This window comes from Orycteropus afer, unplaced genomic scaffold (genome assembly GCF_000298275.1).
Source record: "Orycteropus afer afer isolate SDZICR_OR568_19922 unplaced genomic scaffold, OryAfe1.0 scaffold00368, whole genome shotgun sequence".
NCBI lineage: Eukaryota > Metazoa > Chordata > Mammalia > Tubulidentata > Orycteropodidae > Orycteropus > Orycteropus afer.
The window spans coordinates 179,104-189,233 of NW_006921955.1; the positions used below are offsets into that span (position 1 = coordinate 179,104).

Below are 10,130 nucleotides of genomic sequence, written 5' to 3' on the forward strand. Positions count from 1 at the left end.
TTCTGTAGCTAAACTGTTTATTCCCTCTTTTTGCCTTGTAGTTGACCTCTTTTACAATTGATGTCTCTTGTTCCCTGTTTCCACTCTTGTAAATATATTTTACTTTTGACACTAACATATCTGGATCCTTTTCTGAGTTATGTTGGCATGTGTGTTAATCACAGGTTGTTTTTTGGTAGGGTTGAGTCTGTTTGATGGACTCCTTTTACTATCTCTTGTAAAGTTTGTCTATTTTCACAAATTCCTTTAATTTCTCTTTGTGTGGAAATGAAATTTTACTGAAATATGACAAACATAGTAGAGAATGCACAAATATGTATTTTCACTACTAATTCCTGTGAAAACAGCACACAGATTTTTTAAATAAATAAATAAGCAGAATATTATCAGCACCACAAAAGGCATGACATGATGCTTTTAATAGGATTAACTTTCTCCATCATAATAAAAAGTGTTTTTTATAAAGGGAATCTTATATATGCTATGTCTAAAAGAGTTATTAAAAATAAGTTTTGAAATATCTTGTTCCCACTCCCCTATTCTTGATCCTTCACATTGAATAGAAATGTATATTTACAGGGATCCGTGTCATTCAAGGATGTGACTGTAGACTTCACCAGGGAGGAGTGGCAACAATTGGACGTTGCTCAGAAAAAATTGTACAGGGATGTGATGCTGGAAAACTATGCCAACTGGGTCACAGTGGGTAAGCACAGCTATATGTAATTGCATTTTTATTTTCACTCAGTATTATTTCTGTAATCTCTGGGATTTCTGAGTTATGCAGGACTTCCAAAGTATACAGGACATCTGGGTTGTGAAATGCTTTTTCCTATGTTCTTAATAATCTCTTTTGGATATTATAAATACAACTATTCCTATTCAACTTTTCTGAAAATTAAATGAAATTCTTCATTATATGATTTTATCATTTTCTATTAATAGGGCAACAAATTCCCAAACCAGAAGTTATCTTTAACTTGGAGCAAGGAGAAGAGCCATATATATTGGATGATGGTGAAATCGCAAATCAGAGCTGGCTAGGTAAGTCAGAAAAAGAGTCTGTGATTGAACTGCAGTTGTACTGTGAGAGGCTGATAACACTGAAGTGCTATTAAGATAACTTTTCTTATGCATTCTAAACTTTTAGAACTGCTTTAATACAGTTGATACAGACCCCTCAGATATCTAAATGCCATTCTCAGTTATGGATTCTTTCTTTGCTTGACTTTTTTAGAAGGAGATGTGCTGTAATTACCGGGTCATTTCCCACCCTATATCATCTAGAATCCTGCTTTCTTGATTTTCCTCCCATTCTATGGTATTTTATTCTTTATATCACCACCAAGGTCTGAGATACTTTTCTTGTATATTCAGATATTTGTAAATATTCCATCTTTAAAGAGTACTGGACTCATATTCCTGTGGATTTGTTTTTATTTTCTTTTAACTTAGTGCTTCAAAATTGTCTTCTAGAGCTAGCTTGATTCTATAGTCTCCCAAATTCCTCATCTCCCTATTCCTGCCATCCAACTGTTGACTTTGAGGGTTCCATTAACTACACTTGGAGGCAGATTTTTCCTGAATTTGACATTTGCTTCTACTTGAATTTATCTAATGTAACACAGTATTGATTTTATTTTTCTAACTACTTGTTTTGACATTCTAAAAAAAGGTTTTTTATTTCCTGCACAAAAGATGGCTATCAGTTTGTAGTACAACATCATTATCAATGTGCTTAAGGCCTCTTCTTATTTTATTTCTTTTTATTCCTCTTTATCCACACTCACTATACCATTTTTAGCATTCTGATAGGCAAGTGCTCTACTATACATGACATGGCTTGCTATCTATCTTGGAATTTATGGAGTATTTATGGAATTAGACAAAAACAAGCCCCCAGGAATTGAAAAAATACCCACTGAGATGTTTCAACAAACAGATGCAGTAAGGGAGGCACACGCTCATTTATACCAAGAAATATGGAAAAAGCTACCTAGCCAGCTGACTGGACAAGATCCATATTTGTATCCATTCCAAAGAAAGGTGATCCCACAGAATATGAAAATTATTGAACAATATCATTAATATCACATGAGAATAAACTTTTGCTGAAGGTAGCTAAAAAATGATTGCAGCAGTATATTGACAGGGAACTGCCAGAAAATCAAGCTGGATTCAGAGGAGGGCATAGAGTGAGGGATATCATTGCTGATGTCAGATGGATCTTGGCTGAAAGCAAAGAATATGATAAAGATGTTTCCCTGTGTTTCATTGACTATGCAAAGTCTTCTAGCTGTGTGGATCATAACAAATTATAGATAACATTGTGAAGAATGGGAATTCTAGAATACTTAATTTTGCTCATCAGGAGCCTTTACATACACCAAGAGGCAGCTGTTCAAACAGAACAAGGGGATACTGAATGATTTTAAATCAGGAAAGGTGTGAATCATGGTTGTATCCTTTCACCATTCTTATCCAATCTGTATACTGTGCATATAATCTGAAAAGGTGGACTGTATGAAGAATGTGGCATCAGGATTAGAGGAAGATTCATTAGCAACCCCAGTGATACAACCTTGCTTGCTGAAAGTGAAGATAACTTGAAACACTTCCTGATGAAGATCAAAGACTACAGCTTTCAATATGGATTACACCTCAATATAAAGAAAATAAAAATCCTTACAACAGGACCAATAACCAATATCATGATAAATGGAGAAAAGGTTGAAGTTTTCAGGGATTTCATTTTACTTGGATCCATAATCAATGCCCATGGGTGCAGCAATCAGGAAATCAGATGACATATTACACTGCTCCACAAGACCTCTTTAAAGTGTTGAGGAGGAAAGATTTCACTTTGAAGACTAAGATTTACCATGGCATTTCCAATTGCCTTATATACATGTAAAACCTGGACAGTGAATATGGAAGACCACAATTTTGATTGTGGTGTTGTCAAAGAATACTGAAAATCATGGACTGCCAGAAGAACAAACAAATCTGTTTTGGAAGAAGTATACCCGCGTGCTCCTTAGAAGTGAGAATAGCCAGACTTCATCTCATGTACTTTGGTCATATGATCAGAAGGAACCGGTTGCTGGAGAAGGATATAGTGCTTGGTAACACAGAGAGTCAGTGAAAAAGGGGAAGACCCATATTGAAATGGATTAACACAGGGGCTGCAATGATGGACTCAAGCATAGCACATATTATGAGGAGGACAAGGGACTGGGCAGTGTTTTGTTTTGGTGTACATGTTGTTGTTGTTAAGTGCTGTTGAGTCAGCTCAGACTCACAGTGATACAACAGAATGAAACACTGCCTGATCTGGTGTCACCCTCACAATACTTGCTATACTTGAGCCCATTGTGGCACCCACTATGTCAATCCATCAGATTGAGGGTTTTCCCTTTCTTTGCTGACCCTCCACTTTACCAAGCACGATATCTTTCTCCAGGGGATGGTCCCTTCTGACAACATGATCAAAGTAGTTGAGACGAAGTCTAGCCTTTCTCACTTCCAAGGATCATTCCAGCTGCTCTTCTTCCAGGACAGATTTGTTAGTTCTTCTGGCAGTCCATGGTACTTTGAGTATTCTTTGCCAACACCACAACTCAAAAGCATCAACTCTTCTTCAGTCTTCCTTATTCATGGTCCAGCTTTCACATGTGTATGAGGCAATTGAAAACACCATAGCTTGGGTCAGGCACACTTTTGTCTTCAGAGAGACATCTTTGCTCATCAGCACCTTAAAGAGATCTCTTACATCAGATTTGCCCAATGCAATACATTGTCTGATTTCTTGACTGCTGCTTCCATTGGTGTTGATTGTGGAAACAAACAATATGAAATCTTTGACAACTTCAATCTTTTCTCCATTTATCATGATGCTGCATATTGGTCCAATTATGAGGATTTCCATTTTCTTTATGTTGAGGTGTAATACATATTGCAGACTATAGTCTTTAATCTTCATCAATAAATGGTTCAAGTCCTCTTCACTTTCAGCAAACCAGGTTGTGTTGTCTGCATATCACAGGTTGTTAATGAGTCTTCCTCCAATCCTGATGCCATGTTCTTCTTCATATAGTCCAGCTTCTTGTATTATTTGCTCAGCATACAGATGAATAAGTATGGTCTGCTACGTCCAGCAAAACCACACAGGTCACGAAATGAAGTGACACGAAAGGATTAATGGTTTTCTTTTTATTTAAAAGGAATGAGGGCCAGGCAGACACCCTGCATGTTCTGTGAGAGCAACCCCTGATGTATCGCTCTGCTTTATTTATACATAAGTATATGATTATATGATTATTATTGATATTTCTTTAAAACAATCAAGTGTTCAGTCAAGTATACAATCACATATTCTTTTACAATACAATCACATATTTCCTTATAACAATCAAGTATTCTCTAAAAGTTAAAAGTTTACTCTTTCCCATACTCAGAGGTCTTGTCCCATGATCAAAAGTAATGGATGATTAGTTGGGTTAATATTTCTAAAAAAAAACAGCAAATAATCACTAAAATGTATCATTCTAAAACATAATATGATTGTTAGGGTGCATGATTCTAAAGAATGGTTTCTAAGGTGTACTATTCTTTGGGCAAGATGTTATTCCAGGGAGACAGGTTAGCAAACATTCTGCTGCGGCAATGTTCCGCCCCAGGAATACAAAGTTATGAAGTCAAGCATTCATTCATTCAACCGCAGGAGAGGCCTGGCCATTCCTTTAAAGCAAACATTCAATCACAAGAGAGGCCTTGCCATCTCTCAAAGCAAGCATTCAACCATGCATCTCTTAACTGTAATTAGAACATGTGCCTTGCAATCATGTTCTTTTAGGGGTCTTTTTCTTGGTCTCCAACAATGGTCAAAGGATACAACTCTGACACAACTCCCCTCCTGATTTTAAACCATGCCATATCCCCTTGTTCTGTTTGAACAGCAGCCTTCTGGTCCACGTACAGGTTCCTTATGAGCACAATTAAGTGTTCTGGAATTACAATTCTTACAATTCTTCTCAATGTTATCCATAATTTGTTATCATCCACACAATTGAATGCTTTTGCGTAGTCAATAAAGCATAAGTAAACATCTGGTATTTACTTTCAGCCAAAATCCCTCTGACATCGCCAGTGATATCCCTCATTCCACATCTGCTTCTGAAACCAGCTTGCATTTCTGGACGTTCCCTGTCAATAAACTGCTGCAACTGTTTTTGGATTATCTTCAGCAAGACTTTACTTGTGTGTGATTTTAATGATAATTTTAACATTCTGTGGGATCATCTTTCTTTGGAATGGGAACAAATATGGATCTCTTCCAGTCAGTTGGCCAGGTAGCTGGCTGTCTTCCAGATTTCTTGTCATAGATGAGTAAGTGCCTCCAGCGCAGCATATATTTTTTGAAACATCTCAATGATATTCCATCAATTCCTGGAGCCTTGTTTTTCTCACTTCCTTCAGTGCACCTTCGACCTCTTCCTTTAATGCCATGAGTTCTTAATCATATAACACCTTCTGAAATGGATGAACACTGACCAATTCTTTTTGGTACAGTGATTCTGTATATTCCTTCCATATTCTTTTGATGTTTCATACATCATTCAATATTTTGCCCATAGAATCTTTCAGTATTGCAACTTGAGGCTTGAATTTTTTCTTTGGTTCTTTCAGCTTAAGAAATGCTGAGCATGCTCTTTACTTTTGGTTTTCTAACTCCAGGTCCTTGCACATTTCATTATAATAAGTGACTTAGTGTCTTGAGCTGCTCTTTGAAATCTCTGTTCAGCTCTTTTATCTTGTTATTTTTTCCATTTGTTTTAGCTACTTTCCCTTCAAGAGCAAGTTTCAGAGTCTATTCTGACATCTATTTTTGCTTTTTCTTCTTTCCTGTCTTTTTAATGATCTTTTGCTTTCTTCATGGATTTCACCACTTGTCTATCAGTTTGTCATACTGTGGTGGCTTGTGTGTTGCTGTGAGGCTGTAGGGTATGGCACCAGTATTTCAAATACCTGCAGCTGCACCCATGATGGATAGGTTTCAGCAGAGCTTCAGACTAAGACAGACTTTGAAGAAGGAAGTGACCATCCGCTTCTCAAAGAATTGGCCAATTAAAGTCTTAGGAATAGCAGTGAGACACTGTGATATATTAATGGAAAACTGTATGAATAGCCCTGAAGCATTGTCTGATATAGTGCCAGAAGATGAGCCCCTCAGGTCAGAAGACACTCAAAATACAACTGGGGAGGAGCTGCCTCATCAAAGTAGAGTTGACCTTAATGACGTGGAAGGAGTAAAGCTTTCAGGGTCTCCATTGGCTGATATGGCATGACTCAAAATGGGAAGAAACAACTGCAAACATCCATTAAAAAACAGAACATGCAGTGTACAAAGTACGAATCTAGAGAAATTGGAAGTTGTAAAAAATGAAATGGAATGTATAAAGATTGACATCCTAGGCATTAGTGAGCTGAAATGGACTGGTTTTGGCCATTTTGAATCAGACAACCATATAATCTTCTATGCCAGGAATGACAAATTGAAGAGGAATGGTGTAGCATTCATCATCGCAAAGAATGTTTCAAGATCTACCCTGAAATACCAGTGTGTCAGTGATAGATAATATCCCTACTCCTACAAGGAAGACAAGTTACTACCACTATTATTCAAATTTATGTACCAACCAACAAAGCCAAATATGAGGAAATCAAAGATTTTTACCAACTTCTGCAGTCTGAAATCGACCAAACACAATCAAGATGTGTTGATTATCACTGGTGATTGGAATACAAAAGTTGAAAACAAAGAATCACCAACAATTGGAAAATATGGCCCTGGTGATAGAAATAACAATGGAGAACACATGATAGAATTTTGCAAGACCAATGACTTATTCATTGTAAATACCTTTTTTCAACAACATAAACAGCAGCTATACATGTGGACTTTGCCAGACGGAATACACAGGAATCAGATCGACTACATCTGTGGAAAGAGGCAATGGAGAAGCTCAATATCATCAGCTAAAACAATGCCAGGAGCTCACAGTAAAAAAGACCGTCAGTTGTTCATATGCAAGTTCAAGCTGAAGCTGCAGACAATTAAAACAAGTCAGCAAGAGCCAAAATATGACCTGTTGTGCATAGGATCACCATAAGTTAGAGATGACTTGACAGCACCTAACAACAACAATTACAAACTATTGGTATTTTTAATTTTTAGAAATAATACTGAGCTATATGTACTTTTCAGTTTCTTCCCCCTCACCCTCCGACTTAGTGCTAAATTTGTTCTTTAGCATCCCACAGTGTGGATATATATCACAATTTACTTGTCTAGCCTCCAGCAACTACAAACAAGTGCTCCAATAAATTTCTCCATGAATTACTTCCTAGAGTGGCTATATTATTCTCTAATCCCCTCAACCTACTTTCGTCATGTTGTCAGAGGGAACCATTCCCTGGAGAAGGATGTCATACTTGGTAAGTGGAGGGTCAACAAAGAAGGCAAAGGCCCTGAACAAGATAGATAGACACAGTAGCTGCAACAACGGGCTCAGTAGTAGCAAGGATTGTGAGACTGGCACAGACTGGGCAGTCTTTCATTCTGCTGTGCATAGGGTCGCTATGAGTCAGAGATGACTCAACAGCACCTAACAATAACAATAAGAATAATCTCTCAGTGTTACAAAAAGTATTGGTTTCCCTACATTCTTGTCAATACCTAGTAGTAACCAAATTTTTAATAATTTGGCTAACCTAATGAGTTTTCATTACTAATTATTATTTAAATTTACGTGTTTTATTAACAGATTATTTTGAAATCTCATCATATATCTTTCAATAGAATCTGACTTCATTTTTGACATTTGACTGATGACATCTTTTTTTTTTAATTTTTTATTTTTAGAGTTTGTTTTACATTCAACTTTATGTGTACATTTAGTTTCATTCCCCATTTACCATCCCCAGCCCTAACCCAGTCTCCTCCCCTCCCTGCCCAGTAACCCTCCCCCTGTGCCCATCATAGTTATGCACTCCTGTTTCTTCTTCATTTCCTCCATGTGAATTTTAGTCCTCTGGTGTCCCATGGTCCATTGCTTCAAGGGATGCATTCTCATAGAGTATGTGGGTGCATCACCCTGGGTTGAGTGGTCTGCATGTACATCTTGTTTACTTTTGGGCTGAGAGCCAGCCCCTGGGAGTGAGCTTTATTGGAGGCCCAGAATGTATTCCAGGACCATAGTATTGGGGGTCTCACCAGACTCCTTCTGACCAGTAATTCTGATCATTATTGAGTTTTCTTTATTTTTTTCCATGCTTTCCTCCCACTCTATCCAGGATTTCCAGATTTGATCCTTTCCTGAGTGATTGGCATTGGTAGCCAGGTACTATCTAGTTTCTTCTGGTCTTCTTCTTCTTTGCTTCCAATGATATGAGACCATTAGCTGCATCTTAGAGGGCCACTTGAAAGCTTTTAAGACCCCAGTCACTACTCACCAATGTAGGATAAGGAACAAGATTTTTATGTATTTTGTTGTGCCAATTGAGTCTGGTGTCCCCCAGTACTATGGTCCTGAGATGGTAGATCCATTGGATCTCTCTTCCACAGTATCTGGGTGTCTGTGAGGGATTACTCTGTGTCTGTCTTCTATTGTTTCTGTAAGGATTGCAGGTATTTTGTATCACTGGTATCTGTGCAATATTAGCCTCTGCTGAATCTATCCTTGGTCTAGAGTATACTCCTGTTCACTTACCCCCATCTGATCCTCTCAGATGTTTATGTGTTTATCTGTAGCCTGGTGTTTGGTGTTAATGGTAATGCAGTATTGTGGGCACACTGGTTAGTATTAGCATCTGTTGTCTGTCTCCTGTGTGCACAATTTGGTGCCATCCCTTTTCCTAATGTTATCATGGTGGTCACAGATTCTTTCCATACATCTCTATCCTTACCTATGTCAGCTTGTGGGCCCCAACTACCCAAAATTAATCCCTCCCTTTCCCTCCCCATCCCGGTCACCTACAAAGTGAGTTCCCTTTCCCAAGCAAACCCTTCTTTGTCTTTTTACGGTAATGAGCTCATACAGTACTTGTCCTTCTGCAATTGACTTATTTCACTCAGCATAATGTCCTACAGGCTCATCCACATTGTGAAATGATTCACATATTCCTCATTGTTCTTTAATGTAGCATAGTATTCTATTGTTATGCATATACCATAATTTGGTTATCCACTCATCCATTGATGGGCATTTAGGGGTTTCCATCTCTTTGCTATAATGAATTGTGCTGCAATGAACATAGGTGTACATGTCAGTTTGTGCACTGTCTCTCACCTCTTTAGGATATATTCCTAGTAATGGAATTGCTGGGTCAAATGGTACTTCTATTTTCAGTTTTTTAAGGAAACGCCATACTGTTTTCCACAATGGTTGTACCCATTTTACAATCCCACCAGCAGTGCACAAGAATTCCAATCTCTCCACAACCTTGCCAGCATTTGTTATTTTCTGTCCTGTTGAACTTTGTTATTATTGCTGTGGTAAGATGATGCCTCGTTGTTTTAATTTGCTTCTCTCTGATGACTAATGATCATGAGCAATTTCTCATGTGTTTGTTGGCCGCCAATATATCATCTTTGGTGAAGTGTCTGTTTAGGGCTTTTGCCCATTTATGAATTGGGTTGTTTGTCTTTTTGGTGTTGAGGTGTTGCAGTTTTCCATAGATTTTGGAGATAAGTCCTTTATCAGATATGTCATAGGCAAATGCTTTCTCCCAATCTGTCGATTCTCTTTTTACCTTTTGTACAAAGTCTTTTCAAGTGCATAAGAACATAATTTTTAAAAGGTCCCAGTCATCTAGCATCTCTTCTCTCTCTTGTGCATTCTGGGTTATGCGTGATGCTCTATTTATGCCATAAATTAGGGCCCCCGGTTTTTCACCTATTTTATCTTTGATAAATTTTATAGTTTGGGGTTTTACATTTAAGTATTTTATCCAGCTAGAGTTTGTTTTTGTGTATGGGGTGAAGTATGGGTCTTGTTTCATTTTTCTGCAAGTGGATATCAGTTTTGCCAGCACTATTTGTTAAAGGGGAGCTCTGGTAGCATAGTGGC

General features: G+C 37.8%; 1 protein-coding gene across 1 annotated transcript in view; it reads left to right on the forward strand.

Moving 5' to 3' along the window:
* Positions 1-672: 672 nt before the first annotated feature.
* The window catches only part of ZNF484 (zinc finger protein 484), an 84,596-nt gene continuing 75,138 nt past the window's right edge, over positions 673-10,130 (forward strand). The window contains exons 1-2 of the mRNA XM_007953016.2: positions 673-706; positions 946-1,044. Of these exons, the coding sequence (XP_007951207.2) occupies positions 673-706; positions 946-1,044 (133 nt within the window). The remainder of the gene's footprint in view (positions 707-945; positions 1,045-10,130) is intronic.